At 36.0% G+C, this 16,052-nt stretch overlaps 1 protein-coding gene across 3 annotated transcripts in view; it reads right to left on the bottom strand.

Annotated features, from left to right (window-relative positions):
* Window positions 1-16,052, bottom strand: part of LOC147864341 (uncharacterized) — a 50,018-nt gene that overhangs the window by 30,108 nt on the left and 3,858 nt on the right. For all 3 annotated transcript variants that reach the window (XR_015529840.1, XM_087320100.1, XM_087320101.1), the window contains exons 9-24: window positions 14,455-14,567; window positions 12,191-12,448; window positions 11,279-11,354; window positions 10,788-11,015; window positions 10,254-10,401; window positions 8,325-8,422; window positions 7,604-7,717; window positions 6,744-6,902; window positions 3,675-3,863; window positions 3,201-3,572; window positions 2,921-3,121; window positions 2,669-2,833; window positions 2,337-2,531; window positions 1,905-2,260; window positions 1,110-1,209; window positions 806-997 (exon numbers count right to left, since the gene is read on the bottom strand). Coding sequence is in view for 2 of the 3 variants with exons in the window: in XM_087320100.1 (XP_087176226.1) it covers window positions 806-997; window positions 1,110-1,209; window positions 1,905-2,260; window positions 2,337-2,531; window positions 2,669-2,833; window positions 2,921-3,121; window positions 3,201-3,572; window positions 3,675-3,863; window positions 6,744-6,902; window positions 7,604-7,717; window positions 8,325-8,422; window positions 10,254-10,401; window positions 10,788-11,015; window positions 11,279-11,354; window positions 12,191-12,448; window positions 14,455-14,567 (2,964 nt within the window). In the remaining variant the exon portion in view is untranslated. The remainder of the gene's footprint in view (window positions 1-805; window positions 998-1,109; window positions 1,210-1,904; window positions 2,261-2,336; window positions 2,532-2,668; window positions 2,834-2,920; window positions 3,122-3,200; window positions 3,573-3,674; window positions 3,864-6,743; window positions 6,903-7,603; window positions 7,718-8,324; window positions 8,423-10,253; window positions 10,402-10,787; window positions 11,016-11,278; window positions 11,355-12,190; window positions 12,449-14,454; window positions 14,568-16,052) is intronic.

Here is a 16,052-nt window from a genome sequence, read left to right as displayed (position 1 = left end):
CTGACTGATGCGTATCTGTTAAAGTAAGCTTAATAATAAATCAATCCTACGATGTGTGTAAAAAAGAGTGCCTTATAGTCGGCCATTTTCCTACCAAGAGATGTTATGGGGTTGAACAATGATCTTTCATTAAGCTCAGGTCACTCTATACTTTTCCATTTTAGATATGTTGTGGAATTTGGAATGGACATAGCTAGTAGTCTTGAGGGCATAAGTGCCAGTCTTGAATACCTTTCTTAGGGAGATCTCCCAAACACATTGAATACTAGTCACACATCTGAATGTGCCCTATCAAGGCTTGGTCCCCAAATCTCTCGTCCATAAAGAAGAATTTGTATTAGAAGTATATCAAAGATGGGAGGTTCTTTCTAGATGAATTGTGTCCCATGATCACTAATAATGTCATATAGGAAATTGTGATTCCTAAATACTTCTTTCATAACTAGGTTTGTTGCTTCTTACCTATTCATAGCCTTGATGATGCAAGGAAATGCACAATCTTAGTGAACTAATGCACCATTATGAAAATGGCATCGAACCCCTAGGCTTATCAATGTTACTGCTAGATATGGGTGTGATTCTGTGTATGCCATATCTTCCTCTTTCAAGAAGAATTGTGGTTCTGATCTCGTTGCCCATGCTCAAGTGGTGCTAACCACCTAAGAGACAATAATATATGATCTCTGTAGATGGAGCTCTCTTACTAAATATTGGTACTGCTTTATGTAATATAAACATTTTTAATAAAAACTTACAAAGAATATCTAAGATAGATAGAAATCTAAGTTTTCTGATAAGAACATACCACACCAGGAAACAAATCTGACATGATTCCTTCAAAAAGAGGTATGTCATGTGTGAGAAACTTTGGAAGGTTAACATCTCTGATCGCTCTGAGTACTAAAACTGATTCATCTTCATCACCGTACTTTCTCTTTAAATTACCAGCTGCTCTTAGAACAGCTATCACTGCTCTCATCCCATAATCATAGTGATCCTACAAAAGGACATAAATCTGTGATGATAAACATTCAGGAGTAAAGAGAAAAACATGTCTATTAACATCTCTTAAGAAAAATATATGTAGATCAGTCAATCACAAAATTAACCTGTGAAGATAACTGTTCACTGCAAAGCCGGTAAGTTGCCACAAGTTTTCTAGCCATATCTCGTGCTTGCCCATAACCATATGAATAAAGGGTGATTTCTCTGCATAAGAAGTTTGAAATGTCAACCCAATATATATGCCACCCTATGCAATAAATGAATGGTTCTCCTATTCAAGTCCAGTAACTGTCCTTGCATCTAATATTGTATTCGAATGTCCTTGTATAATTCAGGTTACGTGCGGATATACTTTAGACCATAAGGCAATCCAACCATGTTAAGAAATGAGATTCCCAACCTATAAACTCCAATGGTACGAATGAAAGGGCACATTCTTTCTAACTTTTGAGAGGGTTTGAGCTTCTACGATATTAGTGGCAGTGGCAAGTTTTCCCCAAATAATGAAAGAAATGCTAGCATTCAGAGAGCTCTAAATCACACTCTAAAGCCAATAACTAGCACAGTTTGCTCACATGTTTATATTGTTATAGCCCATAGCTTAATAGCACACACTTTTATAGCAAAGTAGCTAGGTGCATGTGATGGAAAATAATTTTTACACACTAAAAGAGGATCTGTCACCAACACAGATATTATCTGAATTCTCCTAATCTCACAATGATTTGTGAACAGCATGCCGGGGAAAAGATGCATACAGGAATAAATAATGCCTACTCATGAAAATTGAACGTCGATAAGTTAAGTTGTTGATATCCAAAAGCATCGAAGGATGGATGCTATTGAGTAAGTTTCTATCTTATATTCCATAAACACATTTATCTGCTGAGTTGACATACCCTATCATAGCATAGTTTGGAACCATCATAGCAACTGGCCTGAAAAGCGCTTTTAAGTTATCTGGAAGCTCTGATCTGCCAGCATATCCCGGGTTCATGGTAATAAAAACTGAGCAGGTAGGTATGATTCTCAGCTCAGTTCCTTCAAAGAGAAATGTTTTCACTCCTGTCATAATTGCTCTTTGTATTGTCAGGATTTGCTGTGCTATAACTGAAAGTACTTCCAAGTCAATGCGATTAAATTCATCAAAGCAAGCCCAAGCTCCTGAGCTAGCAAGGCCTTTGAAGAACTTCCCCATTGCCAAATAGTCCAATCCATCGGAGCAGTTAAATACAACACATTGCATTGCAATAGCCTACAATACACAAAGATATGAAAAAAGGTCAGCATATCTTTTAAACCTTCCAGTATTAAATTTCTTATCAATTAACCTTCGCAAGATCTTTTGTTGTCTCTGTCTTCCCTGTTCCAGCTGGTCCTTCAGGAGCTCCTCCAAGGTTCAGATGTAATGCTCCCATCAAAGTCCGATAACAACGATCTGTCAATGGAGTGATCACTAATCTATTGCTATTACCCAAATACTCATAGCCATACATTCGAGAAGCATTTACCATTCGAACAATAACCTACAAAGTCTGGCATAATTTAGTAACAATTCAAGTAATTATGCCTTTTTCAAGACAAGTATATTTGTGAAATGACAAGAATACCAAACATTTCTAAGCAGAAAACCACATTATATTAAAAAACAAGTTACATTTACCACATCATTTTCTAAGTAATATCGTAACTGACTCAACCATTCAAAATCAGTTTCATTTAATATTCCTTGATCTTTCAGCAGACTGACAACATCCCTGGCATGGACATCAATTACTACTAATGCCCCAATTGTCAACCGCTCCATATTAGTAAGATTACTTCGAACCTATCAATCCAAATCCATTTTAAATTAGCACTTCACACTCATGTCAGATTTGCTAAATAAACAAAGGTAACATAGGTTGATCTTTACAAGTTTCACAAGGGCTTGCAGTTGATCTGTGCACTTATCTTCATAATGCATTAGACCTGCTCCTCCATTTCCAATGGCGTCTGCAACTTCCTTCGTCCAGTGTATCTGTGATCCACACAGGACTACCATCCCAGGCCACTTCAGGATCCATTTCTCACGAGGTACTGTTACATAGTTAGCGGATGCTTTTTGGACAAGAACCTGATCCAATCATGACGTCATTTTTAAATTGATCATATAAATATTAATGTAACTGAAGCTACAAGGTCTACTCATTTACCTTGAGACTTTCCTTCATAACCTCTTCTATTTGTATCAGCCATTTCTCCACATTACCTGCTGCACCCTTTGGATTGATTTTCTTTACAAATGGTACTCTCTCCTTCTCCACACTAAGCATGGCAGTAATATCAAGATTTTGTTGGAACTCCAAGGTACTGATTCCCTCGAAGCACTTTTTGAGAAAAGGCTGAACCTTAAGAGGATCTTTTGTTTCTGACAATATTTCTAGCAGCTCATCATTTGACAAAAAAAAGAAACGTGGAAAAGCAAGACGTTTTGTCTCAAGGTAATGGTTCAATCCCTTCTGTACTACATCCAAAGTCTCATTGCTGGCTTTCAAGTCCTCAAGTAACTCTGGAATATCTGCAGCCTGATAGCTATCATTATTAGGCTAGCACCCAATGTTATGAACGAAAGATTTCTCATTCTTTACTCTTGTTACATGATTGGCAAAATCGTTTTGTGTTTTTACCTCAATTATAGTTTTGATTCTCATGATAGATGCCACTATCCTTCGCCAAACCTTGTCAGAAGCATGGAATGCTTTTCCCTCTTTGGGCATTTGATTGATTATGTCTTCTGATCCAAATATAGGTTCCAAGTACATCCATGATGCTTGCATCTTTAGCCACTCAACTAAGATAGCTTGTAGCCTTGTTATCTAAAATGATTAATTGTTAGTAAATATGTGGATTTATCCTTCCTGCTAACTGAGTTGAAGAAATCCCGATATTATTATCTTGAATGTATGGGTTACTACACTTATTAACATACACCAACCACTGCAACCAGTCATGTTTACAAATATAAACTGTGCTGATAAAATGTCATAGAATGAAAGAATGAAAGAAAGAAAGATACATTAACGTCTTTTAAGAGGCCAATATGGACTATAAGACCAAACAAGAGATTACATCGTAACTGTTGTCTCGTCTTTGAGAACATCAAGTCAAAATAAAATAAATGTTACTAAGTAAACATAAAGTAAACTAGATAAAAAGAGACTAAAGAATCTTGTTATCAGCATATGTAAGATTCTCAAGTCAGATATATTGTATCCTTTGGCTTTGAAAGATCTCTAGCATAGGTCGATCTAGAATGGAGAGGTCTCCAAAGCAACGGAAGCACCTGCGATGGCGGGAGATAATGGCCTTTATTAGTCGATGATAAGGGTGCTAAACACGCGGTCCATGGGGCCGGGGCCTACATGCACAACAATTTGCTATTCCCCGATCTATTGTAAACTATATTAATCAACTAAAGATCATCAGCAAAACACAATGGGCCAAGAAGGTATTATATACAAGTCCTCAAGGGACTGCAACATTAAATGTGGTTGGTGGAATCATATCAAGATATGCACTCGAGTACGATTCTGTCATAAGAATATCTGATATTCTTTGACCACATTTACACTTGACAACTAAACAGATTACAATAAAGTATGCTCACGCACTTTTTCACACATTGTGTTTTTCTTCATAATCACATGTTCACACGAGTTGAGCTTGATTCTCAACCCGCTCCCTCAAGGTCAAGTACTTGATCTTGATCTGGTAAGGTCGATCTTGCCGATCCAAAATTTTGGCCTTGTCAAGGGTGCCAACAGGGTCAGGCTTATCTCTGACCTAAAAATTCCAGGCTTTGAAAAGTCTTCCTCTTCTATGATGCTTTTTGTGGTGCTGATTCTCCACATGCACATATGCAATGCTGCCAAAAACTTCTAGTGCGAAAGGTCTGGCTTTCTCCCAAAATACTTCTTGTGAGGGGTGATGTCATGGACACCCTCGGTCGTGCACCCATTGATGAGATACACAGTCGTAATTGCTGCCTCAAGTCAACTTCTAGTGCGAAAGGTCGAGGAAGATGTGGATGAGGTCCACAACAGTTTAATTCCAGGCAGCAAGAAGGTCAAAGCAGCCGAGGGAATTCCGGTAGAATGGGGAGCTTCCACCAGCCTGAGCAATAATCTTGGAGCTGCAAATGTGCATATTTCCTTTCAAGAGCATCACGGGCTGCATATCCACGAGAAAGTCGGGCACAAGCAGCCTTCCGTAGTAAGAAACTAAACCTGGTAAATGTTACTCCTATGTATGTGTAGGAGGGTGTGTATGCCACCTTTTCTTCTCCAAAGAAGAATTCTGGTTTTGATCTTGTCACCCATGCTTGTGTTAAACACCATCACTTTAGTTTTATCCATGTTTATCGACAAAACTTTGTCCGTACAAAATTTCTTTAAGGCATTTAGATGCGTTTGTAGTCCCTTCAGAGAGTCAGAAATCAGCACAATATCATCAGCATAGAGTGATATTTGAAAGAAAGAAAGAACGAAAGACCAAAAGATATATTAACTTCTTTTAACTGGCCAAAACGGCCTCTAAGACCAAACAAGAGATAACATCGTAAGTGTTGTCTCATCTTCAGAAAAACAAATGAAAATAAATAAATGTTAATGAGTAAAAAGAGTAAATAAGATAAAAAAAGATTAAAGAATCTTGTTATCGGTACAAGTAAGATTCTCAAGTCAGATATATTGTATTTTTTGTCTACGAAATGTCTCTACTATAGGTTGATCACAAAGATGAATGCAAAGATGGGTGGCACAGTTCCAACTGAGAAGTTCGGCAAACACCAGTACCTAGTCAGGCAAGGTTACTGGAGTTATATCGAGGGAGCTCTAGCAAGAACAGACCGGGCATAATTTGTGCTCATATACCTTGTTATAGTGTGCCAAAAACATGCTTAAAGAGGCAATTCTATCTCCTTCTCATTCCATAAAAACCAGTACAGTCACAAACAGTACAGCCTCAGAGAACCCATCAGGAGATCACAGTTTCCTTGACACAGATTCCCCATTGCATATCCATGGGGACACCAATGGCTTCTAGCCACAGCATGAGGATAGCATGTAGTACAATGTTCATTTCGGAAATCTACAAAACAATAATATATCCTCTTTTTGTGGCCTCTGCCCTCCTCGGTAAGGGTCAGAGGGTCAACATGTGATCCAAAGTTGTGAACCCTTTCAAAAGATTACCTGTCCAGCTGAACAGTAACCATTCCTCTGTCCAACCCTAGGATTGACGCATATAACTTCGCCAAGTAATGGCCAATCATGATTGCCCTATTGTTCAGCATTGTGGGGTTTTGATGTTTGGCACAATATATTCAGTCCAGGTATTAGGGAAACCTTCACACATAGCTCTATTAAAGATGTGTGCTTGGTAACGGCCAAAAAAAAAATGCTCATGTGCCAATCCGTCATGATTTTGAGCTTTTTCAAATGGTAGCTGATCAATGGGGTTTCTTAAATTTTGTGGAGTAAACATGGTGGATTCACATGGCAGGTGATCAACTGTACGAAAAATTATTAATGGAAAAATAGTTCAATTTGCATTGTATCATTATCATCTTCTCAACAAGACAATGTGGGTAAAAGAGTCATGTTGAAGAAATACACAAACATGCATGAAAATACTAGCTAAGTTGATAATTATTGGGCTGAACAAATCTAAATAGCTCAATTTCTTATAAAACTTACTTTTTTTAACCATTTTGAGATCCTTTCAGAGAAGAACTGAGCAAATGCAGATGAGAACATGTTTTGTGTCTTTATAACTTGCTCCTCCAATAAAATTTGGGATTCCTCAATAGGTGCACCCTTCAATATATACGTTCCAGTTTCTTTGTACAAAGAGGCCTAATGTATAAATCAGGTGATTAGCTCCATGAGAGAGGTAATGGAACCCAATCAAGTCATTAAAAGAGGCCATATAAACCACAAAAACAAAAACTTTGATACTGGAAAGCCTCCTATGCAAAACTAAGTATGCTAAAACATGGATACATTCAACTTTAAAAAGGGCCATTAATCCAAGATGCACATCACATTTACACAAGCAAACTACAGTATAAAGATAATATTCATAGGGGAAGATATATTGAAAGATCATGTACAGCTGTAATCAGCTGGCCAAACATCCAATACATACTTTCCTTGAGAGATTTCAAAACAAGATGCACAGATTCTCCACTTCAAGCAAAACCTCTCTTGTATGATGTTTCCTATCAATAGGTGGCTTATGAGAATTTAGGGCGTTCATGCTCTAAATTAACAATATGACTTGTATAATATGTCCACCTATTTGTCACCTACAGTCTCTACCTACAGCAAAAATAACTTTGCTGAAGATGCAAGGACACTATCAAGTGCATGAAACTGCCAATATTAATAATCCTACATAATCACATTGTTCTAGAGCAACATTGGTGATTGGAAATGTCAGTACATGACAATACTTCTACTTTTAAAAACAAGAATCGCAATCCACATATTTTAACAGATAATATTTCGAAATACAGGAATGTTCAAATTTGTTTTTCACATAGAAAATATTGTACCTCAAATGCCAAATTAGCCCAGTCTGCCTTCATCTGATCCAAAGATTTTTCAAGAGAATATTCTTTACTCGCAAGTTCACTTATTTCCTCTAGTTTCAGAAGATGTTCGTCAACCTACAAATGACCTCACAAGTGTTGAGATTCTAAATCTTCAATATTTACCATCTATATCCAAATGCCTGTAAGAAATATCAAATGCTTCCAATGAAGCTGACAAATCTTCTCAGCTAGAAATCCCTTGATTGATCTTTAACTCTAAAATTCACTCATCCGATAATGCGCTTATTAAATTGGAACCTCTTACTGGAAGAGAAAAGTCAAAATGCAAGTATTCAAGATTGTTCTATGATAAGTTCCCAGATATGGATATCCGACTGTCTCCTCAAGAAATTAAAAGACAGCACTATTTCCTCAGAGAGAAAGTGGCTGCTTTCACAATGCAGTAAGTATAATCATGTTGTTAAAATTAGGAAAGTGACATGGGAGATTATTAGCTTAAATTTTGGGCAGGTTTTCAATCACTTGTGTAGCCAGAATTTGGAGTCCAGAATGGTTTCAAGTCCTGAATTCTATACAGGATTATGTTTGGATGAATGTGCACTAACAAAATGTCGACAATCTTTATAACATGGCTAAAACATAATAATAACTGTTAGATAGGACATCAACAAATAAAGCACTAAATCACATTTCTAAGAATGAAGGGCACACAAGTACATGCCTGAAGCCGTAAAAGTTGACGAAATGATGTCATATCCTCGCCTTTTATTTCAAATCCCACAATTTCAGAAATCTTTTCAAAATGTCGTGGTCTAAGTCCTAGTTTCATATAGAGACAACATTTAGAATTATATTTTCAACCATATAAATCAGTATGGTAGTTTTATGAGCTAGGAAACATTTTCCAAAATCGTATTATTTGTTTTCATAATAAAGACAGCTGTATATTATTTGTGCAGAAAACTGTCAGTATTGCCATGTCACCTAGTCTTGAGAACGTACAAAAGCATAGTGTATCCAACAGCCAAAAACTTTAGCAACCTAATTTAAGTGATATTCTGTAAAATAAACCACTGTAGAGATCTATATAACCAGATATTGATACCAAGGCCAATATCAAATAAAAAGAAAGAAATAGTAACATTTCTTAAGAGACATAAAAGTTGTATGAGATTGTACCTAAAAATGTTATTGCATCTTGGAGAAAAATAAGAAACAAACAAAGATGTATAAGCATCTTTTCAGATGCCTATGAGAACGAACAAGAGATAACATCTTAAAATGTTCTTATCTATGACAACAACAGACCAAAATAAATATAACTAAATTAATAAATCTACATACGTTGTTCCCCAAGCACTCAACGTTCTAAGTCTAGATGCACTAAAACACAGCGCATTATCATGGAAGCAATCATAGAGACTAATGGATGCTCCAAAATATCTCAAATTGTTCCTCATGAAGGTTCGTTCCCCAAGTTTCTACCCGTATGAAGAGTCTATGCTACAAGTATATCAAACAACCACAATTTTGTCCATGATTCTTCAAACTAGATACGTGCACATTGTCTTTCAAGAGTATCAAGGGCTGCATCTCAACAAGTTGAGCATAAGCAGCCTATCCAAGGGAGAGCCAAGGCAATATGAATGCTATCCTAGGTATGCGTTACTGAGTAAAAAAACGTACTTAAAATAAAAAGAGACTAAAGACTCTCAAGTTATGTATACTGTACTTTTTGCCTTCAAAAGATGTCTAGCATAGGTCGATCCAGAATGGAGAGGTCTCTGAAGTGAGGGAAGCACCTGTGATGGCAGGAGATAATGGCCTTTATCTGTCAATGAGAAGGGTGATGAGATGGTGGTCCATGAAGCTAGGGCCTACATGCACAGAAAATTGTGATTGCCTGATCTATTGTAACCCTTATGCTATGTCCTAGTTTGGAGCCCATTTGTGTAGCCCTTGATTGACTTGTAGTATGAGTAAGAGCAATGGGGCTAAAGAAAGCTATGATGTTCTTTGTTGATGACCTGGTGTGGCTGTATTGTTGTCCTTCAACAACTTGTCCTTATATCTCTTGAGTTCTAGCAAGAAAAGAGTGTTGGTCCTCATATTCCATTACCTTGCGTAGTGAGCGAAAGCTTTGTTTAAGGAGGCAATAGTATCTCCCTCTTATTTCATAAAAAACACTACATGGACATAGTGTTCTTCAGATACCACTCCTTGATGACACAATTGGCAAATTCTTTTCTTCAAAAAGAAAGATATAGTAACATCTTTTAAGATGCCAAAAATGGCCTATAAGACCAACAAAAAATTACATGTTAAGTGTTGTCTCATCTTTGAGAACAGCAAACCAATATAAATGTTGCTAAGTAAAAAAAGTAAGATAAAAAGGGACAAAAGAATCTTGTTATCAGTACATGTAACATTCTCAAGTCAGATATATTGTAATTTTTGTCTTCAAAAGATCTCTAGTTTCCGTTACTCTCAGACAATTCCATTTTGAGCAGCTATTTGCTTGTATTCAAGTGTTTCCAATAACAATTTCTAAACAAGAACACATAACTAGAAATTCACAACAGTATGGTATCCTAACAAATGAAATAGTGACTGTGGAAATATGCCATTCTACTGAATCACTTAAAATTACCAGGATTACTAAGGCAACGAAAGAGTGGAAGATTCTCCTTAAAACGGTCAATATTCGCCTTAACAGCTACTGCAACCTTTGTTGGTTCTTCATAGTCGCTCCCAAATTGTTTGATGAGCTTATATATCACTTTCCACATTATCATAACCTAAAAAGCAGCAGCAATAAATTAAAGCTCCATTGTTTTCTAATTGGTCAGTATAACAAGAAATACGACAAGAGACAACTCTTTGCCCGCCCTTTTATAGTTTTTGAAATCTTGGTTAGTGAGGAACCATTTAACTGATGAACATTCCATTAATTGACAGATTGTATTCCTTCATTAGCAAATCCAATGTATACAAAAACATTCTCATGTGCCTCACATATAGGAATATATAGATATAGATAGATAGATAGATATACATATGTATGAACGTGGAAAAGAAGAATGTAGCAAGGTAACATTTTTAAAAGAAAGAAAAAAACTAAAAGAGGAAAATGAATAATCTTCATGAAAAGGAAGCACATTTCATCATGATATTTCTTTTCTACCTCATTCTCAATCTTCTCCATATCCAAAGAGAAGAATGGTACTGACATCCATTCGATTTCACACTTTTTAAAAGATCCTGCAATCTTCCATAACTTCAAGAATGGATCTAATGCAGTAATCATCTGTTGTATTTGAATAAATTTTGTTGGAGCCATTCCGAAAAGTTGTTCTTCTGAATTTAAATTTTCTGAATTAACTTGAGCTTCTCCCAGATTTGATGCAAGCACCTAAATCCAGAACAATTTTTGTTTTACGAAGTAAGCATAAAACCTTTACGAAACATAAAATCCAAAGAAAAATATAGACGTAAATATGCAACATTACCACAAAATGTATGCTATTTTTGCTTTACAACAACATTTATAGGTCATAAAGCCTAGTTTTATGCAATCCACCACAACATGAGCTAATAACCTATAAGGTACAAAAAGGATGCTCTACATCAATTAGTGACCGAAAACACTGCATTAAGAAAAGCAGATTCATTAACCTGGACTTCAGCTGAAATAAATTCAGCCTTTTCTATTTCGCCATGTTTTTCAAAGCCTTTAACTTGAGAATCATACCTAGTTCAATATGATGTGGCAAAAAAAACATTAAAACATCATGCACCAATCTTAAATGCACAATTAATATTCATGGTCTCACAACAATAGTGTCCCAATTAAATAGTTGCATAAAATTATTTTCCAAGAAAAAATCAAGACTTGTAATTATTTACATTAAATATGGAGTAAATTATGTCGCTAAATATACGTTAAGTCATCCAATAAATAGATATCTTACATCTTATCTCCACATTCATTATATAAGGATGCATTATGTCCACATCCCTTAATTTAGATAGGTACACACATGCATAAGTGACAACAAAGCAACATATCACAGACCAGATGCAAAGCGGGTATACAATCGGTGGTTGTAGATAATTAAAAAAAGTCTGCTACTCTCATGGTAACTAGTATGTACAAGAAGCCATTGAAGAGGCATAAGTGCCCATTTGCAGATCAGACCCTAAATATATCAGCTGTTATATTAGCTTTAAATAGCTTCCATGCTATCCTAGCTTATTAGCTTCTTAGTTATATTAGCATATGGGTTATCAGGCTATCTAGACTATTATTGAATTGCAATGTAACATTAGCATTATCTCTTGTAAACTTCTCATTGCTAGTTAGTTCTCCCCATAGTTCAGCTAGAAGTTTGTTCTTGGGCTCATGCAAAACACCATCACCATTTCTATAGATCCTCTCATTTATGAATTTGGTAATTGTGTATCTTTACTTTTATAACGTAGCAGAAACATCTAGAATTCTCTTTAAGCTTGAACTGTAAGAAATCTCTCTGATTTTAAAGTAATGATAAGAATAATCCAAGTGTTGAAATCTAAAACAAAACTCACAATTCCAAGAGCTCTAAGAAGGCAGCTCTGCGTTTTTTTAAAGCCAGCTCATATTGTTCATATTCCTCTTGTATTCTGCGAGTGTGCACTTCAACTACTGCCCTCACTCTCTTTGGCCATTCATAAGCCAGCATCATGCTTCTAAATTCAGTTTCTGGAATCTGAAACATGAATTTTTCTAGGAATTCATCTTTTTGTCTGCATTCAGCTAAAACCTTTTCAACTGTTGCAAGTTCATTAGGACAAGAGAAAAGCAGTCTGCAAATGAAAAAGTTATAATAAGGATTCAAATATCAAAAGAAATGCACTCATTGATAAGACCAAATTAGTTATTTCTCTCCATCGCAACAAAATAACAGACCTATAGAAAGCATTACACAAATGATAGAAAGAAAGAAAGATATATTAACGTCTTTTAAGAGGCCAAAATGGCCTATAGACCAAATAAGAGATTACATCTTCAGTGTTGTCTCGTCTTTGAGAACAAATCAAAATAAAATAAATATTACACAGTAAATAAGATGAAAGGAGAATAAACGAGGGAATCTGGTTTTTGGCACATGTGAGATTCTCAAGTGAGGTATATTGTAGCTTTTGTGATCGAAAGATCTCTAGCATAGGTCGATCCAGAATGGAAATGTCTCCGAAGCGAGGGAAGCACCTATGATGGTGGGAGATAATGGTTTTTATCTGTCGATGACAAGGGTGTCAAGGTCGTGGTCCATGGGGCCGGTGCCTATGTGCACGGCAAATTGCTATTGCCCGATCAATTGTAACCCCTTTGTTATGTCCTGGTCTAGCGCCCATTTGTGTATCCCGTGATGGACTTGTAGCATTAGGAGTGATGGGGCTAAAGAAAGTTGTGATTGTTCTTTGTGGATGAGCTTGTGTGGTTGTATTCTTCAACAACTTTTCCCGATGTCTCTTGAGCTCCAGCAAGAAAAGTCCTAGGCATCGTTCGTCCTCATATTCCATTACCTTGTGTAGTGGATCAAAGCCTTGTTTAAAGAGGCTTTAAATGGTATCTCCCTCTGATTTCATAAAAGACACTACAATGACAAACATAGTATTCCTCAGATTCCACTCCTTGATGACACAATTGGCAAATTCTCTCTTCTAGAGGTAGTCGTGTATATCTACCTACCTCAATCTGATGGCAGAGACTTACCATACACATTAAGTAGCCAGAACTGTAGTTAAAAAAGAAAGAAAGAAAGAACAATATATTAACATCTTTTAAGAGGCCAAAATGGCCTATGAGACCAACTGATTAGCAACAATGTCTTAAACCAACTGATTAGCATCGAGTTTAATCACATGAGACATAATATAGAAACGGCCTTAAAAGAGGTAGTGTGCAACAGGGCCTAGAAAAATACAAAATAGAACTGTATGACCTTTTGAGGATGGAATTACAGAGGTCCAGCAAAATTACACTGCAAGCATCATACAATCGAATCTAGAGGTTAACGATGATATGGCATCATGGCTGAAATGTCATCAACTGAGTTTGAGCTAGTATTAATCAACCTTAGCAATTAAAGTAGATCTAAAGAAAGGTCAAGAGGCAGTTAAAAAATGCATCTCTACAGCACAAGACAATGTAAAAAGAGAGAAAGATATATAAACTTCTTTTAAGAGGCCAAAATGGCATATAAGACCAAACAAGGGTCAGCAATGTGTTGTGCATGTAGCCATGACCATCTAGACTACCGCCTCATCACCCTAGTCACCAAAAAATAAATGCATTATCATCCGGCACCAAAGGTTTTTCCCTCACTTCAGAGATTTCTCCATCTTGGAGTGGTCCATGTTGGAGATTTTTTTAAGAGAAAAGTTTCAGTCTATCTAATTTTAAAATCTTAGATCTTACATATATAGATTTTTTAGTACCATATGATTAGTCTTTAAGCTTCTTTAAGATGTAACCACTTGTTTCGTATAATGGTCCATTTTGGCCTCTTAAAGGTGTTCCTATAGCTTTCTAAACGGTCATAATGCCCTATGAGATCTGACAAAGATGACAACTTTTTTCATTACCTTTTCAATATTAGCAACAAAAGAAAATGTCTCTCTATGTTAGTTTCTGAAAACTAAATGCCTTGAAATGTAACTGTTATCCAGCATGAGGTGATCCAATATAGTAAGGTTGATGGGACGAGGATGGGAGTATCAAAGCCATGCCATGATGGCTTCGATTATAATACACATTAGAAGCATTACATATGGCTTATTTCCAAGGATAAAAGGAAGTTAGAGCTTACTTTTGCAGATTAACAGCCTCTTCTGAATTTGTGGAAACCTTTGTAATATCTCTAGCAATCCGCTCACAGCAAATGGAAACTTCTTGGTTGGCAGCAGTTAATTCTGCTAAAATCTGAAGTCATACAGGTGGCCCAATTCACTCAAATGACCATTGATTTGACCAAATAAAATACGTGAACCTGATTTAATCAATCAACGTACAAAGCTTTTGCACACAAAAAACAAAGCACATGTGGCATGCATGCTTAAAACATAGATTGACCCATGCGTGATATTCGTGAAATTCGACATTCATGATATTCGTAATATTCAAGAATGAAAAAATGCCCTAAGAATATTATAAAACCATTCGTTTTAAATTTATATAATAAAAATTATTTAATTCACTAGAAAAATTAATTCCATATAACATTAATTAAATCACTAAGACAATAATTAATTTACTAATACACAAATAATTAATTAGTTCACTTATATAATAATTAATCTACTAATACATTAATCAATTTACTATTAATTAATTAATTCCCTAATACATTAATTAATTTACTAATACATTGCTTAATTCATTAAAACATTAATTCATTCATTGAAAATTATTAATTAATTCATTAATAATCAATTAATACATTAATAATTAATTAATTAGGGTTTCGGCTAAACTTAGGATTTCAGTGAAACCCTGAGTTTGCAGCCGAGAACAGGATGTAGGATTAGCGTAGAGCATGAAAGGGAGGTGAGGATGCAGGCCAAAAAGAAGAAATACAGTCGAAATTAGGATTTTGACTGAAATTAGGGTTTCAGCCGAACCCCTAATTATCTGGCAGAGAACAGATGCAGAGGGAGGCGAGGGTGTAAGCAAGCACAGGGAACAGGGTGAGGCTCCTCGCTTGCTGCTCCTTGTTCACTCGCTCACACAATTTTTTTTTCCAAAGAAAACAAATACATTTACATGTATTCGTATGCATTTGTGGGGCAGGCCCAACGAATGCAAATATGTCAATCTATGCTTACAAAAAAACACAAAACATACAACATAAACACATCATTACAGATGAAAACATGAGACAAGTGCAGATAAACAAACCCATTTGCAGGAAATTTATTTCACGAACATATAAGGAAACATAAAATGGTAAGAAGCATCATACGTGACCACCCCTAGAAAAGCGTTAAGCGGTAGGATAAACTTGGGATAACACTATAAGCCAAACAGAACATGTAAGTAGCTTTCGAAGGGGCAGATGATTTCCATTGTGGGGCTCAATCTATCCAATATCAACAGGAACATGGAGAAGCATCAGTGACACACCAATATTCCTGGAAAAAACAAGCTGAAAACTTGAAAAAACACCACGTGACTCTCATGAGATAAAATTCCCAATGTTCAGAGGTGATCCTAACAATATATATGTATATGTAGAGCATGTACATACATTACATGTATATAAAATCACACATACATGTATAAACAGTGAGGAAGTTATGGGATGTGAATAATGTTTACAAACGACTGAATTGTGATGTATGAGAGATCTGCAAAAGCATGATTGGCCACTTTACAAATACAGATGACTGATTCATTGGCATGGCCAGT

This window comes from Azolla caroliniana, unplaced genomic scaffold (genome assembly GCF_043228905.1).
Source record: "Azolla caroliniana isolate FFs.n. ecotype wild unplaced genomic scaffold, voAzoCaro1.0.p SCAF_5, whole genome shotgun sequence".
Classification (NCBI taxonomy): Eukaryota; Viridiplantae; Streptophyta; class Polypodiopsida; order Salviniales; family Salviniaceae; genus Azolla; species Azolla caroliniana.
This window is presented reverse-complemented; position numbering and strand designations above follow the sequence as displayed.